This window comes from Somniosus microcephalus, unplaced genomic scaffold (genome assembly GCF_052327205.1).
Source record: "Somniosus microcephalus isolate GS21.2 unplaced genomic scaffold, FLI_Smic_1.0 scaffold986, whole genome shotgun sequence".
NCBI lineage: Eukaryota > Metazoa > Chordata > Chondrichthyes > Squaliformes > Somniosidae > Somniosus > Somniosus microcephalus.
The window spans coordinates 25,168-46,046 of NW_028226173.1; the positions used below are offsets into that span (position 1 = coordinate 25,168).

At 46.5% G+C, this 20,879-nt stretch overlaps 1 protein-coding gene across 1 annotated transcript in view; it reads right to left on the minus strand.

Annotated features, from left to right (window-relative positions):
• Positions 1-20,879, minus strand: part of LOC147080918 (centrosomal protein of 120 kDa-like) — a 58,499-nt gene that overhangs the window by 19,118 nt on the left and 18,502 nt on the right. The window contains exon 5 of the mRNA XM_085981023.1: positions 716-876. Within this exon, the coding sequence (XP_085837149.1) occupies positions 716-876 (161 nt within the window). The remainder of the gene's footprint in view (positions 1-715; positions 877-20,879) is intronic.

The following is a 20,879-nucleotide window of genomic DNA, read 5'->3' on the forward strand; positions in this document are numbered from 1 at the left end:
TTGTACGCTGTCCCTTCCTGACACAATCTGGTTATCTTTACCCCAATCACTTTCCAGCACTGCTTCCTTGTCTTTTCTTTTTAGCATTCTAGCTTTCTCTCCACCAGGACCCTTCTCTCCCCCCATCGCCCCCCCCCCCCGCCCTTTAGTTTAATGGGGTATTTAACAGCGATATTAGTGCGGAAAAGCTCAAATTTGTGTCATTTTCACTGATTAAACCGATGGCCGGCAATGTGGCGGTGGGTCCACAGCGCAGCCCGTGTCGGAGCAGTGAATGACTGACCACAACTTCAGGATATCTGCGTTTAGATGCGCATGCGCTAAATCCTGAAGTCGCGGTCAGTTTCAGAGGGGTAATGACAGCGAATGCTGACAGTTCGTCATCATTATCCACTGCAATATCAGAGCCTTTATTAAACCAACATCCATAAAGGGAAGAAGACATTACAGAAGGAACTGTCTTAACTCACATGCAAGTTAGGCACTCTAGCTTTCCGGTTGTCTTTAACGAGGTCAAATTTGTCTTGGTTCAGAGTATCAGCGAGTTATATGCTGAAGTTCGAAACTATACAAGATTTAATTAAACTTATTCCAAAGACTTTAGTTGTGAAGAATATATTTAGATTCTGTAACAGGCAGAACGAAGCAGATTTCAACAGTATTGTTACCTGATTAACATTACAACTCCAAGCTTGATACTAATATTTTCACCAACCTGTTCTAACTGTGTTGCAAATGCAATGGTCACAGAAAGCACAAAGAAGTCATGGCAGTATTCTGCAGGCCCAATCTGATAATAGCTTTCTTCCTCATTCAGAATCGCTGTCAGAGTCTTGGGGTTCAGATCCAGAAAGGGATATGGCGACGTTTCTATCACTACAAAATATGAAAATAGTTTAGAAGGAAATTTGATTTTTGTGCTCTAACCTACAGTATAGTGACTTTTATTTATTGGATTTGTTAATCAATAAACATTTGCAAAAAAATTAGCATTTTATACTTATTTCCAAACAGACTACACATGATTGACAAGTGGTTCCTCTACAAGTTCAACTGTATTATTCACATCACCTCCAAAATACTTTAAATAAGCATAAAGCAAACATAAGTTTAAAAAAGTCTTAAGGATTTGCATCCGAAACATCAACAGGACCGGAACTAATATCCTCACGGTAGGGTTTGCTAGTGCTGTTGGGGAGCGTTTATACTAGCTTGGCAGGGGGATGGGAACCCGAGATTGGATTCAAAAGGGAGAGAAGCAAAGCTGGAAATGGAAGGCAGAAAGTTAGTAAGCGAGTTTGGAAGGCAGAGGAAACTAAGAGCTAGGAAGTAGACAACAAGGGAGTTTGGCAGTGCTAAATGGTATATACTTCAACGCAAGAAGTTTAGGAAATAAAGCAGATGAGCTGACGGCACAGATAGACACACGGGATGATGATATTATCGCTATTACTGAGACATGGCTGAAAGGAGGACAGGAATGGCAGCTCAAAATTCCTGGTTACAGGGTTTTCAGATGAGATGGGGGGGGGGGAATTAAAAAAAGGAGGGGGCTCGTAATATTGACTAAAGAATCAATTACAGCTGTGAAGAGGGAGGATATCTTAGAAGTATCAATTGAGGCCATATGGGTTGAATTGAAAAACAAAAAAAGGGCAATCACACTGCTTAGAGTGTACTATAGACCTCCGAACAGTCAGAGGGAGATAGAAGAGCAAATATGTAGTCAAATTTCTGAGACGTGCAAAAATAGGGCAGCAATAATATGGGATTTCAACTTCCCTAATATTAACTGGGATAAAATTAGTGTATATGGTATAGAGGGAGCAGAATTCTTAAAATGCATTCAAGAGAACTTTTTCAGCCAGTACGTAGCAAGCCCAATAAGAGGGGGCGTTTCTGGACCTAGTTTTAGAGAATGAAGCTGGGCAGGTAGAAAGGGCATCAGTGGGAAAGCATATTGGTGGCAGTGATCATAATTCAGTTAGATTTAGGGTAGTTATGGAAAAGGACAAGGATAGACCAGGAATAAAAGTTCTCAATTGGGGAAAAGCTAATTTTACTAAGCTGAGAGGTGATTTAGCCAAAGTGGACTGGAGACAGAAACTTGAAGGTAAATCAGTGTCAGAGCAGTGGGAGGCATTCAAGGAGGAGATAGTGAGGGCTCAGAACAAGTATGTTCCCTTAAAGAAAAAGGGTGGGACGAACAAATCTAGAGCTCCCTGGGTGTCAATGGGCATACAGGGTAGGATAAAGAAAAAAAGGGAAGCTTATGACAGATACCTAAGACTTATACTGCAGAAAGCTGAGAGGAGTACAGAAAGTGCAGGGGTGAAATTAAAAAGGAAATTAGGAAAGCAAAGAGTGGGCATGAAAAAATATTGGCAAGTAAAATCAAGGAAAACACAAAGATGTTTTATAAATACATTAAGAGCAATAGGATAACTAAAGAAAGAATAGGGCCTATTAGAGACCATAAAGGTAACCTGTGTGTGAAAGTGGAAGACATGGGTATGGTTTTTAGTGAATACTTTGCGTCTGTTTTTACAAAATAGAGGGACATTGCAGACATTGCAATCAGGGAGAAGGAGTGGGAAATATTAGATGAAATAAACAGTGAAAGAGGAAGTATTAAGGGGTTTAGCATCTTTGAAAGTGGATAAATCTCCAGGTCCGGATGAAATGTATCCCAGACTGTTAGAGAAGTAAAAGAGGAAATAGCAGAGGCTCTGACCATCATTTTCCAATCCTCTCTGGCTACAAGTGTGGTGCCAGAGGACTGCTAACATGGCACCATTGTTTAAAAAGGGAGTAAGGGATAGACCGAGTAATTACAGGCCAGTCAGCCTAACTTCGGTGGTGGGAAAATTATTGGAACAAATGCTGAGGGACAGGATAAATCTTCATTTAGAAAGACACAGATTAATCAGGGAGTCAGCATAGATTTGTTATGGGAAGGTCGTGTCTGACTAAATTGATTGAATTTTTTGAGGTGGCAACAAGGAGGGCCAATGAGGGTAGTGCGTTTGATGAAATCTATATGGATTTTAGCAAGGCTTGTGTTAAGGTCAAACATGGCAGACCGGTCACAAAAGTAAAAGCCCATGGGATCCAAGGCAAAGTGACAAGTTGGATCCAACATTGGCTCAGAGGCAGGAAACAAAGGGTAATGGTCGAAAGGTGACTGGAAGGCTGTTGCCAGTGGGGTTCCGCAGGGCTCAGTATTGGGTCCTTTGCTTTTTGTGGTATATACCAATGATTTGGACTTGAATGTAAGAAGTTTGCAGATGATACAAAAATTGGCCGTGTGGCTGATAAAGAAGAAGAAAGCTGCAGACTGCAGGAAGATATCAATGGACTGGTCTGGTGGGCAAAACAGTGGCACATGGAATTCGATCTGGAGAAGTGAGGTAATGCATTGGGGGGGGGGGGGCTAACAAGGAAAGGGTATACACTATAAATGGCAGTACACTGAAGTGCAGAAGATCAGAGGGACCTTGGAGTGCATGTCCACAGATCCCTGAAGGTAGCAGAACAGATAGGTAAGGTGGTTAAGGGATACTTGCCTTTATTGGCCAAGGCATAGAATATAAGAGCAGGGAGATTACCCGTGAAATGTATAAAACACTAGCCAGGCCACAGCTAGAACACTGCTTGCAGTTCTGGTCACATTACAGGAAGGATGCGATTGCACTAGAGGGGGTGCAGAGGAGATTTACGAGGATGTTGTCTGGGCTGGGGAATTTTAGCTATGAGGAAAGATTGGATAGGCTGGGGTTGTTTTCTTTGGAACAGAGGAGGGGAGACCTAATTGAGGTGTATAAAATTATGAGGGGCCTAGATAGAGTGGATAGAAGGACCTATTTCCCTTAGCAGAAGGGTCAATATCCAGGGGGGGGGGCATAGATTTAAAGCAATTGGTAGGAGGTTTAGAGGGGATTTGAGGAGACTTTTTTTCCCCACTGAGGGTGGTGGGGGGCCTGGAACGATTTACCTGAAAGGGTGGTAGAGGTAGAGGCACTCACCTGAAGTGCCATAACCTACAAGGCTCCAGACCAAGTGTTGGAAAGTGCGATTTGGGTGCATAGCTCTTTGTCGGCCGGCAGAGACAAGGTGAGCCAGATGGCCTCCTCCTGTGCTGTAAATTTCTATGATTCTATGATGAACCCGTCTTCTCTTCAAAGGCACTGATTAATCAGCTGTGTATTTCCAGCATTTTTACACAAATATTTATAGTACACAAGAAACTGTGCTTCTCTCTACAGCATTTGTCGTTGGCAAAACAACAACAAGGGTGTGAAATAGCAACACCATCAAAACATTACACTTAGGTGGGGAAGTAGAATTTGAACTGAGTATGGAGTTTTCTTGTGGGATGGGAGTGGGGATAAGACTGCATGCAACTGTTTGACTGGAGTTCTCTAAAGGAAGACTTGCAAGAAAAAAAAACTTTACTTCTAAAATGTAATTTTATATACAAGTGAAGCACAATTAATAGGTTGAATCACAGCTAATTATTTCAGGTAAATTCAATTTCTTTTAAATTCAGTAAAGAATGATAAACAAGCAAAATAAACAAACGATTTTTGGTTTAGTCTTTCTTTGCGGGAACATTTAGATGAGGTTAACTTATGGCTGACTTTGTAGGACTTCTGTCTTATTGGAAAAAAAACAAGAATTTAATCCTGTTTCATCTATAATACCAACACAAAAAGTTGTATAGATAAAAGTAAATTAGGTACATAAAGCTTTTGATAGGTCAATAAAAACAAACAAGAATGGGTTTACTTTCTCTAGAATAGTTGTCAGCAAAATTCAAGTTTATATATTGACTAGCAGGGGTGGCACGCCCGGCGTTGCCGGGGCAGTTTAGAGGGCCACGCAGTTGACGGCCGGCCGCTGCTGCTCCCTCGCTCTGTCTCGGGCCAAGCGGTTGTGAGGCCCGGCCCGAGTGACCCCAACTCACCTCCCGCTCCGGCGGGCCGACGCAGCTGCCCCGCTCGCTGTTGAGGAAAAGCAGGGGAAAAAATGGCAGCGAAGTTTCGGGAGGCTGCAGGATTAGGTCCTGCCCGTGACGCACCGATTGGTCAACCATCAGGTCACTGAACTGTAGGATTGGTCAACCATCATGTCACTCAACGCTAATGAGCGGCAGGATTAGTCAACCGCTAATGAGCGGATTTTTGAACATTTTTTGTATACTGTCCGAACAATTTTTGTCTGATCAAAAAGTAAATACGCCTATGCCTGCCTGCCTGGTCTGGTCTGCCCTGGCCTGGTCTGGTCTGGTCTGCTATACACTCAAAAGTTATAGAGTGTACCTACACGCATGTTATAAGAACATAAGAAATAGGAGCAGGAGTAGGCCAATCGGCCCCTCAAGCCTGCTCCACCATTCAATAAGAGCATGGCTGATCTGATCCTAACCTCAAATCTTCTATCACTCTCCATCCCACCCGAACCCATGTGATCTCCCGGGAGAGGCGAAAAACCAGATAAAAAACCCACTGGCCAATTTGGGAGAAAAAAATCTGGGAAATTCTTCTCCGGCCCATCTAGGCGATCGAAACTCTTCCAGGAGATCACTCTGTCCCTATATTTTCGACAGTACTTACCTTCTGCGATCTCCACCCCAGCCAGGAACAGGAATAAGAACATCTCCTGGAATCTAACAGAATTAGAACACAAGAAATAGGAACAGAACCAGGCTATACGGCCCCTGGGCTCGCTCCACTACCCACAGGGCCATGACCATTCCGAACCTAGACTCATGTCCAATTTCCTGCCCGCTCCCCGTAACCCTTAATTCCCTTTACTTCTAGGAAATTATCTATTTCTGTTTTAAATTTATTTAATGATGTAGCTTCCACAGCTTTCTGGGGCAGCAAATTCCACAAACCTACCACCCTCTGAGTGAAGAAGTTTCTCCTCATCTCAGTTTTGAAAGAGCAGCCCCTTATTTTAAGATTATACCCCCTAGTTCTAGTTTCACCCATCATTGGGAACATCCTCACCGCATCCACCCGATCAAGCCCCTTCACAATCTTATATGTTTCAATATGTTACCCCCAATCCCATGATTTTTTATCTTGAGCAATAATCTTTTGTGTGGCACCTTGTCAAATGCCTTTTGGAAGTCTAAATACACTACGTCCACTGGTTCTCCTTTATCCACCCTGTATGTTACTTCCTCAAAGAACTCAAGCAAATTTGTCAAACATGACTTCCCCTTCATGAAACCATGCTGAGTTTGTCCTATTAAATTACGTTTATCCAAATGCCCCGTTACTGTCTCCTTAATAATGGACTCTAACATTTTACCAACCACAGATGTTAGGCTAACCGGTCTATAGTTTCCAGCCTTCTGCCTACTACCTTTTTTAAATAAGGGTGTTACATTAGCAGTTTTCCAATCTGCCGGGACCTTTGCCGAGTCCAGGGAGTTTTGGAAAATTATTACCAATGCATCCACAATTCCTACCGCCACTTCCCTCAAGACCCTAGGATGTAAGCCATCAGGTCCAGGGGATTTATCCGGCTTAAGTCCCATTATTTTACCAAGTACCACTTCCTTAGTGATTTTAATCGTATTTAGCTCCTCTCCCCCTAGAGTCCCCTGTTTGTCCAGTGTTGGGATATTCTTAGTGTCCTCTACCGTAAAGACTGATACAAAATATTTGTTCAGCGTTATTGCCATCTCCATGTTTCCCACCATTATTTTCCCAGTCTCATCCTCTAAGGGACCAACATTTACTTTAGGCACCCTTTTTCTTTTTATATAACTGTAGAAACTTTTGCTATCCGTTTTTATATTTTTTGCTCATTTACTTTCATAATCTATCTTCCCTTTCTTAATCAATCTTTTAGTTATTTTTTGCTGTCTTTTAAAGACTTCCCAATCTTCTATCTTCCCACTAGATTTGGCTACCTTATATGCCCTTGTTTTTAGTCGGATACTATCCTTAATTACTTTACTTAGCCACGGATGGCTATTTTTCTTTTACACCCTTTTTTCCTCAGTGGAATATATTTTTTTTGGAAGTTGTAAAATAACTCCTTAAATGTACACCACTGATCATGTACCGTCTTACCCTTTAATCTATTTTCCCAATCCACTCTACTCAATTCCGCTCTCATACCTTCATAGTCTCCTTTATTCAAGCTCAGCACGCTTGTTTGAGATCCAACCTTCTCACCCTCTACTTGAATATGGAATTCAACCATGTTATGGTCACTCATTCCAAGGGGATCCTTTACTAGGACATTTTTAATTAATCCTGTCTCATTACACAGGACCAAATCTAAGGTTGCTTGCCCCTGGTCGGTTCAGTTACATACTGCTCAAGAAACCCATCCCTAATACACTCAATGAACTCATCCTCAAGGCTGCTCTGCCCAGTTTGATTTGTCCAGTTAATATGATAGTTAAAATCCCCCATAATTATAGCTGTTCCCTTATTACAAGCCTCAACTATTCCCTGATTAATACTCCGTCCAACAGAGTTGCAACTGTTCGGAGGCCTATAGACTACGCCCACTAGTGTTTTTTTCCCCTTATTATTCCTTATCTCTACCCAAACTGTTTCACTATCCTGCTCCTTTGACCCAATATCATTTCTCTATTATAGTGATTCCTTCCTTTATTAACATAGCCACCCCACCTCCCCTCCCTTCCTGCCTGTCCTTCCTGATTGTTAAATAACCTGGTATGTTTAATTCCCAGTCATGGTCACCCTGCAGCCATGTTTCTGTAATGGCCACAAGATCATACCCATATGTAGTTATTTGTGCCGTTAACTCATTCATTTTGTTACGAATGCTACGTGCATTCAGATAAAGAACTTTCAAATATGTTTTGTGACACTTAGTTCCTGTTTTTTCCCCTTTTACTACTTTACCTTTTACTCCATACCTTCTGTCCCTTCCTGACACGTTCTGTTTTTTAATTTCCCCACTGCTACCTAAGTCTATGACCTTCTCCGTTGTCATTTCTATTATTTGCTCTCTAGAAACCTCCCCCCCACTAATTAGTTTAAAGCCCTCTCTACAGCCCTAGTTATATGATTCGCCAGGACTCTAGTCCCAGCACTGGCCAAGTGGAGTCCGTCCCAACGGAACAGCTCCCTCCTGTCCCAGTGCTGGTGCCAGTGTCCCAAGAAGCAAAACCCATTTCTCCCACACCAGTCTTTGAGCCACGCATTTAACTCTTTAATTTTATATATCCTAGCCAAATTTGCTCGTGGCTCGGGTAATAACCCAGAGATTATTACCCTTGAGGTTCTGTTTTTTAATTTGACCCCTAGCTGCTCATACTCCTTTAACAGAACCTTCTTCCTTGTCCTATCTACGTCGTTTGTACCAACATGGACCATGACAACTGGATCCTCCCCCTCCCACACCAAGTTTCTTTCCAGTCCAGAAGAGATGTCCTTAACCCTGGCACCGGGCAGGCAACACAGCCTTCGGGACTCCCGCTCTTAACTGCAGAGAACCCTATCTATCCCCCTAATGATACTATCCCCTACCACTACAACATTTCTTTTTACTCCCTCCACTTGAATGGCTCCCTGCACCACGGTGCTGTGGCCAGGTTGCTCATCCTCCCTGCAGTCCCCGCTCCTGCCCTCACAGGGAGTAAGAACCTCAATCCTGCTCGACAAGAGCAAGGGCTGCGGCTCCTTCAATGCTACATCCTGGATCCCTGTACCTTCCTCACTCGTAGTCACACCGTCCTGTCCCTGACCACGGACTACATCTGCAGTAATTAATTTCATAGGTGTGACCACCTCCTGAAACAGAGTGTCCAGGAACTTCTCCGCCTCCCTGATGTGTCGCAGTGTCTGAAGTTCGGTCTCAAGCTCTTTAACATGGAGCTTGAGTTCCTCTAGTAGCAAACACTTATCGCAAATGTAATCACCGTGAGCCTCAATGGGGTCCACCAGCTCCCACATTTCGCAACAGTGACACATCACCTGTTCACCCATATCTGTGTAATTAATTAAATTTCTTATTAATTATGAAGACCCTCTGCCCCGTTATAGATGATAATATTACACCACTATTTAATAGGACTTACCAACTTAAAGGTATAGAAGAGAACCTACCAACCAGTTGATCACCAACCTCCCTCGTGGAAGCTGTCTGGGGGACCTATCCGGTTGAATTGTCTCACTGCTCCACGTCCGCAGTGTTGGATTAGCCTGAGAGAGGGAAGCAAAACAGAGCAACAAGCACCCACTCACCTCCCACTTGCCCGAACTCTGCCACTTACCAAACTCTACTTAACACTCATTGCGACCGCACTCAGCGCTACCGCACTAAGCCCGCCCCTTCTTATACCCAGATTCTACTTCCGGTTTTAACTCCCCAACAGCTTAATTTACTCTAAAAAAAATTAAACTTACTTCAAATAATTCACTTATTTACTCACTAAAATTCAGTAAATGCACTTAAAAGACTTTTTCTGCCACTTAGCAAAGTCTGCTTAAACTCAATGCGATTGCTTATTAGGGGAGTCTAGTAGGCGTATTTACTTTTTGGTCAGACAAAAATTATTCCGACAGTATACAAAAAAGGTTCAAAAAACGGCAAAATTCGGCTCATTAGCGTTGAGTGACGTGATGGTTGACCAATCGGTGCATCACGGGGGGGGGGGGCGGGGTTCATTGTGTGTGGGCGGGCCTAATCCTTCCGAGCTGAGGTGAGTGGCCGCCATCTTGATTTCTAACTATTGATTTATTTTTCCCACTTTCTGTGTGTGGAGGGGAAATTGTTTTTAAAAAAAAGTAAATTAATTTGTAAATATTTTTTCTAAGCTGATTAATTTTCCTACCTTTCACCCTTTTTTTTCCTCTTGACTCGCTGCCTCCGCCGGGCGCCGCAACCTTGCAGGGTTACCCCACCTGCAGGCCTCGAAGACTCGGCCTCTCCTCGCCAGCCATGCGCGAGCTAGGCACCGCCCGCCCCGCGATCGCCGCCATCTTGGTAAAGGCTGGCGGCGCGGGACTGAGCCGAGCGTAGCCATTGTCGCCATCTTAGTAAAGGCTGGCGGGGCAGGAGTCAGCGCGCGCGTCAACGTCGGCCCGGAGTGCGACTTCAGCTAAGGTGAGTCCGGCCAGGCCTCACACGCTAGGCCGTGCACCGGCCGGCCCTGAGGCGCTGATTCGCACACGGGGGCTTCGGCTCACCGCGGCCGGGCTCTCAGGAAAGGCAGACAGAGGGGGGAGGACAGGAGGGGGGAGGGAGCGGGGGAGGACAGGAGGGGGGAGGGAGAGGGAGCGGGGGAGGAGGTGGAGGGAGGGAGAGGGCCAAAGGGGAGGGGGGCCGAGGGGGCCGCCGAGGGGGGGGGGGGGGCGGCCGAGGGGGAGGGCAGGCGAGGTGGAGGGCGGGCGAGGGGGAGGGAGGGAGGGCGAGGAAATGAGGGGGAGGGAGGGGGAGGAGATGAGGGGGAGGGAGTGGAGGGAGGGAGAGTAAAGCAGGGACAGACAGGGAGAGGGAGAGAGAGAGGGAGGGTGAGCGAGGGAAAAAGTGAGGGGGTGGGACAGGGAGGGAGAGCGAGCTCACCTTCTTCCTTCCTTCGCAGGGGTCCATCGGGCCAGGCCTGAGGTGCTCCTTCCCCCCTCTCTCTCCGGGCTAATCCCGAACTAAATCCAGTCAGTCTATCTCTCTCTCTTCTCCCCCCAGTCTCTCTCTCTTCTCCCCCCAGTCTCTCTCTCTCTCTCTTCTCCCCCCAGTCTCTCTCTCTCTCTTCTCCCCCCAGTCTCTCTCTCTCTTCTCCCCCCAGTCTCTCTCTCTTCTCCCCCCAGTCTCTCTCTCTTCTCCCCCCAGTCTCTCTCTCTTCTTCCCCCCAGTCTCTCTCTCTCTCTTCTCCCCCCAGTCTCTCTCTCTTCTCCCCCCCCGTCTCTCTCTCTCTTCTCCCCCCCAGTCTCTCTCTCTTCTCCCCCCAGTCTCTCTCTCTTCTCCCCCCAGTCTCTCTCTCTCTTCTCCCCCCAGTCTCTCTCTCTTCTCCCCCCAGTCTCTCTCTCTTCTCCCCCAGTCTCTCTCTCTTCTCCCCCCAGTCCAATACCAATTCCAATTCAAATGCTTTATTGGCATGAAAGTTTAGAGAACCATATTGCCAAAGCTTACATAGCAAAAAGGTACAGTTTTCCAACATTCTGTAGGTGTCAATCGATTTGACATTTGTTGGGTACATACAATATTACTTTTAAACAATATTAATTTTAAACAGACTTTCTACTTCATTTGGTACGTTCAGTATTAATTTTAAACAGTCTTACTTTTAAACAGTCCTCAGGTTGTGACATGTTGTTACATATTTGGCCCCAAGGTATGGTCTGTCTCCTTCTCCCAGGACTAATCTCAATTTTGACAGGTCATCCAATCCCTTGAAATCTGGGGTTGTTTGGCTTAGCTTGTTGAATAATATGTTTCTTGATGTGTTGAATTTTTCGCATTTTAGGAGGAAATGCATTTCTGTTTCAACCTCGCCGGCCAGACATTGATCGCATATTCTATTCTCTCTAGGCTGCCAGGATTTCTTGTATCTGCCTTTTTCAATTTCCAGTTGGTGGTCGCTTAGTCTGTACCTGGTGAGGGTCTGTCTCTGTTTTGTGTCTCTGATGGTCGTGAGGTAGTCTGCCAGTTTATAATCTCTTTTTAGGGCCCGGTAACATTCTAATCTGCTTTGGCTTTCGGTTATTTTGTTCCAATGTTCCAGGTAGGTTTCTTGCATTGTTTAATGATTTGGTTCACTCGGATTGGTGTTTGGACGGCTGTGTTGGTCTGGGCTGGTCAGGGTCCGGCTGAGTACTTAGTTTCAGTAGCAGCTGACTCAGGGACTCTTTCTGGGTTTAGCTCTTGGGTCTGAAAGGCTTTGAATGAAGGGTGTCTGGGGAGCTAGATTTGAGGTGATTAGGAAGTTTAGTGCTCGTTTTTGGATGTTTATTATCAGTGGGTATCTCTCTTCTCCCCCCAGTCTCTCTCTCTCTTCTCCCCCCAGTCTCTCTCTCTCTTCTCCCCCAGTCTCTCTCTCTCTTCTCCCCCCAGTCTCTCTCTCTCTCTCTTCTCCCCCCAGTCTCTCTCTCTCTTCTCCCCCCAGTCTCTCTCTCTCTTCTCCCCCCAGTCTCTCTCTCTCTCTTCTCCCCCAGTCTCTCTCTCTTCTCCCCCCAGTCTCTCTCTCTCTCTCTCTTCTCCCCCAGTCTCTCTCTCTCTTCTCCCCCGTCTCTCTCTCTCTTCTCCCCCAGTCTCTCTCTCTTCTCCCCCAGTCTCTCTCTCTCTCTCTTCTCCCCCCAGTCTCTCTCTCTCTCTCTCTCTCTCTCCTCCCCAGTCTCTCTCTCTCTTCTCCCCCAGTCTCTCTCTCTCTTCTCCCCAGTCTCTCTCTCTCTTCTCCCCCAGTCTCTCTCTCTCTTCTCCCCCCAGTCTCTCTCTCTCTCTTCTCCCCCAGGTCTCTCTCTCTCTCTTCTCCCCCCAGTCTCTCTCTCTCTCTTCTCCCCCCAGTCTCTCTCTCTCTTCTCCCCCCAGTCTCTCTCTCTCTCTTCTCCCCCCAGTCTCTCTCTCTCTCTTCTCCCCCCAGTCTCTCTCTCTCTTCTCCCCCAGTCTCTCTCTCTCTTCTCCCCCCAGTCTCTCTCTCTCTTCTCCCCCAGTCTCTCTCTCTCTTCTCCCCCCAGTCTCTCTCTCTTCTCCCCCCAGTCTCTCTCTCTCTTCTCCCCCCAGTCTCTCTCTCTCTTCTCCCCCCAGTCTCTCTCTCTCTTCTCCCCCCAGTCTCTCTCTCTCTTCTCCCCCCAGTCTCTCTCTCTCTCTTCTCCCCCCAGTCTCTCTCTCTCTCTTCTCCCCCAGGTCTCTCTCTCTCTCTTCTCCCCCCAGTCTCTCTCTCTCTCTTCTCCCCCCAGTCTCTCTCTCTCTCTTCTCCCCCCAGTCTCTCTCTCTCTCTTCTCCCCCAGTCTCTCTCTCTCTCTTCTCCCCCCAGTCTCTCTCTCTCTCTTCTCCCCCCAGTCTCTCTCTCTCTTCTCCCCCCAGTCTCTCTCTCTCTTCTCCCCCCAGTCTCTCTCTCTCTTCTCCCCCCAGTCCTCTCTCTCTCTTCTCCCCCCAGTCTCTCTCTCTTCTCCCCCCAGTCTCTCTCTCTCTTCTCCCCCCAGTCTCTCTCTCTCTTCTCCCCCCAGTCTCTCTCTCTCTTCTCCCCCCAGTCTCTCTCTCTCTTCTCCCCCCAGTCTCTCTCTCTCTCTTCTCCCCCCAGTCTCTCTCTCTCTCTTCTCCCCCAGGTCTCTCTCTCTCTCTTCTCCCCCCAGTCTCTCTCTCTCTTCTCCCCCCAGTCTCTCTCTCTCTCTTCTCCCCCCAGTCTCTCTCTCTCTTCTCCCCCCAGTCTCTCTCTCTTCTCCCCCCCAGTCTCTCTCTCTCTTCTCCCCCCAGTCTCTCTCTCTCTCTTCTCCCCCCAGTCTCTCTCTCTCTCTTCTCCCCCGTCTCTCTCCTCCCCCCAGTCTCTCTCTCTCTCTTCTCCCCCCAGTCTCTCTCTCTCTCTCTTCTCCCCCCGTCTCTCTCTCTTCTCCCCCCCGTCTCTCTCTCTTCTCCCCCCCCAGTCTCTCTCTCTCTTCTCCCCAGTCTCTCTCTCTCTCTTCTCCCCCAGTCTCTCTCTCTTCTCCCCCCAGTCTCTCTCTCTTCTCCCCCCAGTCTCTCTCTCTCTCTTCTCCCCCCGTCTCTCTCTCTTCTCCCCCCGTCTCTCTCTCTTCTCCCCCCAATCAATTCAATTCAATTCAAATCGCTTTATTGGCATGACAAGGTACATCTTATGTTGCCAAAGCATCGAAAAACATTCATGGTTGTACACAAAAATACAGATCTATCCATACAGTGTATAAACAGATATATCCCTGAGTGTATAAATATACATTCATATAATTTGTATATATACTCTTTTCTCATATTTAGTGGTTGTCCCTCTGTTTATGGCAAGCTGTAACATAGTGTGCCGCTAAGGTTACACAATTTCTCTCTTCCCCTAGTAGGTATGGGAGTTTTTGGTCGTCATTCAAATTTCTGAATTCCGGGCATATTTTTGTGAATTTTGGGTAGAAATTCTCCCTTATGCCCTGATTTTTTTTTGTACAACCTGTGAGGAAGTGCATCTCTGTCTCCACCACTCCCTGACTGCAGTGAGAGCATATCCTGTCCTCTCTTGGTAGCCGAGTCTGCCTGTGTCGACCTTTTTCGATCGCCAGGCTATGTTCACTAAGTCTGTACATTGTCACGGTTTTTCTCAGTTTGCTATCCTTTACCATGGTCAGGTAATCAGCCATGTTGTATTGTCTGTTTAGGGCCAAGTAGCAATTGAGTTTGCTTTGGGTTTTTGTTGTTTCTGCCCAATATGACAGATATTTTTCCTTTTGCTTAGCGACGATTGTGTTGGATTGAATTCTTTGTGTTACGCTGTCACTGTCCTGGGGCTGGTTCTTGTTAGTAGTGACTTCACTGAGTCCCAGGACTAGTTGACTGAGGGTATTCTTCTTTATGGTCCTCTCTTGGCATTTCAGGGCTTCGTAATGATAACATTGGGGGTTGCTCATTTCTAGGTGTTTCCAAAATTTGGTGGCTCTTTTTTGGATCGTGATTATTAATGGATATTGGCCTAGTTCTGCCCTGCATGCATTGTTTACGGTTTTCCTTTGAGTCCGGAGGATGCTTTTACAGAATTCTGCATGTAGGATCTCAATTGGGTGTTTGTCCCATTTTGCAAATTCTTGTTGTGTTAGCGGTCCCCACACTTCACTGCCATAGAGTGCAATTGGTTCAATTACTGATTTGAAAATTGAGAGCCAAATGCTAATTGGGATTTCTATTTGGATTGATTTTTTAATGGCATAAAGCCCTTCTTGCTTTCTCTTTCAGTTCATTCACAGCCAGATGAAAATTTCCCGTAGAACTGATTTTTAGGCCCAAGTATGTGTAGTTAGTGGTTTGTTCAATTTTGGTTGTTCCTAGTGTGAAATTTATTTTGGGTCCCTGATGTCTGGATCTTTGCTGGAACACAAGGATTTTGGTTTTTTGGGGATTTGTCAGGGCCCAGGTCTGGCAGAACGACTCCAGCAGATCCAGGTTCTGCTGTAGACCCTTCTTAGTTGGTGACAGCAGAGCCAGGTCATATAGGGTGAGGCCGGGTGCTGTAGATTGTTCAAGTAGTTTTGCCAATTCATTTATGTAATTAAAGAGCGTCGGTGAGATGGGCGAGCCCTACGTCACCCCCCGCCCCTGTGGGAAGTATTTTGTTTGTTTGTCTCCAATTTTAACTGCACATTTGTTGTTTGTATACATTGATTTAATTACATCATATGTTTTTCCCCCTACCCCGCTTTCGATAAGTTTCAGGAATAAACTGTCGTGCCAGATGGAGTCGAAAGCCTTCTGGAAATCTATAAAGCATGCGTAGATTTTGCTTTTGTTTTGATGAACATGTTTGTCAATTAGGGTCTGTAGGGTGAAGATATGATCTGATGTTCTATAGTTTGGCAGGAATCCAATTTGGCTTTTACTCAAGACATTGTGCTCCTCAAGGAAGTTTATAAATCTTTTGTTTATGATGCTACAGAATACCTTCCCCAGGTTACTGTTTACACAGATGCCTCGATAGTTATTTGGGTCGACTTTGTCCCCACTTTTGTATATGGGCGTTGTGAGTCCTTTGTTCCAGATATCAGGGAAGTAACCGACACTCAGAACCAAGTTGAAGAGTTTTAGGATAGCCAGTTTCATTTTATCGTCTGTGTTTAATCATCATGCCGTCTGCACCGCAAGCTTTTCCTGGTCGCAGGTCCTTGAGTTTTTCAAATAGTTCTTTTTCTGTTATTATGGAGTCTAGCGGGTTTTGGTTATCTTATGGCCATTTCGAGCTTTTCCAGTTTTTTGCATATTTGGTGTTGCTCTGGCCTTAGTGTGTTTTTCTGGTATAATTTTTCAAAGTGGTTTTCCCATGTGTCTCCATTTTGAATGGCCAATTCGTTGTGTTGTTTTTTGTGTAATGTATTCCATTTGTCCCAGAAACAGTTGGAATCAATCGATTCCTCAATGGAGCTGAGTGTATTCTTAATATACTGCTCTTTTTTGGTTCCGAGTGTGTTTCTGTATTGTGTTATTGTCTGACAATAAGTAAGGCGTAATTCCTCGTTTTCTAGCTGTCTGTATTTTTGGTTTGACATTTTTCTAAGTTTTTTCCTCATCTTATGGCAATCTGGGTCAAACCATTTTTCATAGTTTTTTGTTTTGGGTTTGTTCTTGCGAGCTTTCAAGTTTGACCTTGTTGCCAAATTATCAAAAATATTGTTTAGGTTATTCACTGCCCGGTTTACGCCTTCTTTATTGTGAGTGTATATGTTATCCAGAAAGGTGTCCAAGAGAGCTTGAGTTGATTCATGGCTAATTGCTTTATGGTATTTTTCCGTGCTGTTTTTGGCCCATCTGTACGATTTTATGGTGTTGTACAGTTTACTGGGTTGTGTTTCTGTGTTGGTTGTTTCTGTCTTGTTAAGATGCATAGTAATTTGACCGTGGTCTGACAGTGTTGTTTGTGGTTTGACTGTGAATGCTCTGAAAGAGGATGGGTCCAAATCCGTAATCATATAGTCTACGGTGCTACAGCCAAGAGGTGAGCAATAGGTCGATCTTCCTAGGAGGTCTCCCATGAACCTACCATTCACAATGTACAGACCCAGGCTTCGACAGAGCTGCAGTAGCTGCTTTCCGTTGGTATTTGTCTGCTTGTCGCAGTTATGCCTGTATGGATGGGAAGGGATATCAAAGTGGTTATTCCCGAATATGTAATTGTTTCCCTGATTATTGGTGAAGTCTGGTTCTTCGCCAGTTGTTGAATTGAGGTCACCACAGATCAACACGTTCCCCTGGGCCTGGAATTGGATAATCTCCCTCTCAATGTTGGAGAAGGTGTCCTCTTTAAAGTACAGGGATTCCATTGGGGGGATATAGAGTGCGCAAATGAAAACATCTTGGGTGTTAGAGATAATCCCCCTCTCAATTTTGAGCCACATGTGGTTTTCGCCCTTTTTTATAAATTTGATGCAATTCTTAAGCTCTGTTTTAAACCAAATCAGTATGCCTCCAGAGTCTCTGCCTTGGGTTACTCCTGGCAATTTATTGGAGGGGACCACCAGCTCTGTGTACCCTTGGGGACGGCCAGTGTGTCGTCCTTCTCTATACCAAGTTTCCTGTAAAATGATAATATTCAGATCTTTAGTTTCATCTATGAACTCTGGGGTCATACTCTTCACGTCGAGCACCGAAGAGCGTAGACCTTGGATATTCCAGGTCGAAATATATAAGGATTTCATGTTAAGTTTGATCTTTTACTATGATAGGTTAAAGAATGATACGTGTTTGTCGTGTCTAAATGGGGGGGAAAAATCATCTCAATTGTCTATAAATGCTAATACTACTTGGTTACAATTCTTTCTAGTAATTAGTCCTTGATTTTTTTTTTTTTCATTTTCTGATCCATAAGGCAGATGTAGATGCTGCTGCACGTCTGCTTAGTGTCTCTTAATGGATTGTCTCTGCCTGAGGTATTGCGTACGCCCTGTGCATCTCTCCCTCTGTCTGGCTGGGGGCAGTCCTGTTCCCCTGTAGGACAGGAGTGGTGCAGGTCTGATGTTGTTGTGCATGGGGATCCTCTCTGGTCCCGGTTGGTGTGGTGGTGGTCTCTGTAGTAGTCCTGGTATGTACCTCGCTGATCTCTGGTGGTCGGGGGGGTCCTCCTGGAGTCTGGGTGTGGACTCGGTTAAAAGCGACGTCCTTCAGGGCTTTAGCAAAGATCGGTATTCGTTTCCTGTGGATGCAGTCGTGAAGACATTCCACATCGAGGGTGGGGTGTTGGGCCAGGTGCACGTTGTGTTTTAATTCACAGTCTCTTGCTATGCTGGCATTTATCTCATGAATTGTGTTGTTAAAGTCTGTTCTCGGCAATATTGTGGAAACAGTGATTCTAGTGTTTGGGAATGTATTGCTTGCCTTCTCAATCACTGCTCTGAGCGATGTTGCTACCCCTTTCTGCTGGGCCTCTAGGTCATTTGTGCCAGTGTGTATTATGTGTTTGGGGGAGCCTAATCGGGTTTTGGTCAGCCATTCCAGGGCTCTGTCTGTTGTTGGGCACCAGATCTTTTTTACTATATGTCTAGGGAAGAGCTTTTTCTCCCATAGAAATTTCCCATTTGAGTCTATGAGTATTACGATGTCAGCCTTGTTGGTGTTTACTGTCTGGTGGCTTTCGCCTGGACTCATAGGGTGTGTGTTGGACTGGGGTGGTCGTGTCTGGTGTGTGCGCTCCTCTTGTGAGCGGCTCGCTTGTGGTTCCACAGTGGTGGGGGAAGACTGAGCTTCAGTATGCTGGTCGGTCTGTGTGGCACCCCTTGTATTGTGTGTTTGCTGCTGTTGTTCAGTGTGGGAGTGCAGCTGTTCAGTCCGGCTCCGTATTCTCTTATCTCTAGCCTCTGGTCTAATGGTGCTATCTCTCCTCTACGGCTCTCTTTGTTTTCCTGCAGCTCTTTCACCTGATTCTCAAGTAGATTCAGCTCTCTCCTGTATTTCTCTCTCTCTTGCTTTTGTTCATGTTTCAGTTTAAGGACCTCCTCTCTAAGTTTAACCAGCTCTGTCTCCACCTGGTTAAATTTATCCTTTAGTTATATCAGGCTGTGTGATCCCGGGGTATGTGTCCGGTCGGCACTGGAGGGCTCACTCACTTCTTGGCTAGGCTGCTCTTCTCTTGGTGAGCTGGAAGTGGTAGGGGGAGTATGTGTGGCTTCCTCCCTGGTAGTTACGCTGGGGTTAGTCAGCTGTATCATGTGGCTGTGGGGCCCCAGGGTGAGTGTCTGGTTAGAACTGTGTGGCTCGTGCACCTCCTGACCAGGCTGATTTGCTCCTGCTGAGTTGTCAATGGTGGGGGGAGTGCGAGTCGCTTTTCCCGTTAGCCACTCTGGGGCTGTTCCTTCCCCTCTCCGTTATTTCTTTCAGTGTCTTGAAGGCCGTTTCAAAGTCGTCGAGGTTGCCTTGCACCAATATTGTTCCGTTATCGTACATGTCGACAGTCGTGGTTGCACTGTCCGGGTCCCCTGGTTTCTTAATTTTCAGTTTGGACCCATTAGCGGTTCTTTCCTGCTTAACCCTGGTATAGTGTGATTTTATTGCTGTGATCCAAGCCGCTGATTGATCCGAGTAAAAAATGAGATTACACTTTTTCCCAGTGCTGTACTAGTCAGCAAAAAGAGTTTCTGGTTTTTCTCTCAGCTGCTTCTGCTTGATCGATTTTTTAGCATTTTATTTGGTGTTGGGGGGAATCTGGAAGAGGTTGCTCTCAGTGTGCCTCAGGAGCTGCTGTGGCTCCTCTGATTCGCTCATTTTTAGTAGTGTAGAGGTAGAAAGTATTGTTGACTTTAGAATAAGCTTTTCTGGGGCCCCGGGTTTGGTGTTTCCCTCTCCCTGCTGGCAAACTTTCCCAGGCCCCGGACTCGCTCGCTCTCCAGGCCCTCCCCAGTCCCCGTACTCACTGTCCTGGCCTGCGTCTGGGAGTTGCTGTTTCCCGGTGTCTCCCGGCTGCTCCCCTCCCCCTCAGGGGTCTCTGAGCCTCTGTCTTGGCCCGGCTCCTCGGGCCTTTCCCTGGCTTCAGGCTCCCTCCCCAGGACCCGTACTCACTGTCTGCGTCTGGGAGCCGCTGCCTCACGGTGCCTTCGGGCTGCTCCCCTCTCCCTCAGAGGTCGCCAGGCCTCTGTCTCGGCCCGGCTCCTCTGGCCTTTCCCTGGCTTCTGGCTTAGTGTTGCGGCCGCCGCTCCGACTCTGTGTTCCAGCCGCCGCTCGGGCTCCTCCTTGGTGCCTTGTTCTCCCGGTTTTTCCCCGGGTTTATTCCTTTCCTTCTTCTGTCCCTTTGCTTTGTTTCTTTTTGTCTTTGTTTCTTTCTGCTGTTTTCCTCGGATTTTTTTTTTTCTCTGTCGGCTCTTGTCTTTGGTGGTCTTTTTGGCGGTCTTTTTCTTACTTAATCTAAACTAACCTAAACTTAAACTTAAACTAAACTAACTTAACTAATATTAAATTTAACTTTTAAACCTTGAAATGAAACTTTTTTCCCCACTTTAAACACTAAAAACACTAAAAATTCAGCAGCCCATCTTCAGCGTGTGTGTATTCACTCTGTCTGCTCCACCTTCTCAGTCTCTCTCTTCTCCCCCCAGTCTCTCTCTCTCTTCTCCCCCTCAGTCTCTCTCTCCCCTCTCCCCCCCCAGTCTCTCTCTCTCTCTTCTCCCCCCAGTCTCTCTCTCTCTCCTCCCCCCAGTCTCTCTCTCTTCTCCCCCCAGTCTCTCTCTCCTCTCCCCTCCAGTCTCTCTCGCTTCTCCCCCAGTCTCTCTCTCTCTCTTCTCCCCCCAGTCAGTCTCTCTCTCTCTCCTCCCCCCAGTCTCTCTCTCTTCTCCCCCAGTCTCTCTCTCTCTCTCTTCTCCCCCAGTCTCTCTCTCTTCTCCCCCCAGTCTCTCTCTCTCTCCTCCCCCCAGTCTCTCTCTCTCTCTCTCTCTTCTCCCCCAGTCTCTCTCTCTCTCCTCCCCCCAGTCTCTCTCTCTCTCCTCCCCCCAGTCTCTCTCTCTCTTCTCCCCCAGTCTCTCTCTCTCTCCTCCCCCCCAGTCTCTCTCTCTCTCTTCTCCCCCCAGTCTCTCTCGCTTCTCCCCAGTCTCTCTCTCTCTCTTCTCCCCCCAGTCAGTCTCTCTCTCTCTCTCTCTTCTCCCCCCAGTCTCTCTCTCTCTCTCTTCTCCCCCAGTCTCTCTCTCTTCTCCCCCCAGTCTCTCTCTCTCTCCTCCCCCCCGTCTCTCTCTCTCTTCTCCTCCCCCCAGTCTCTCTCTCTCTCC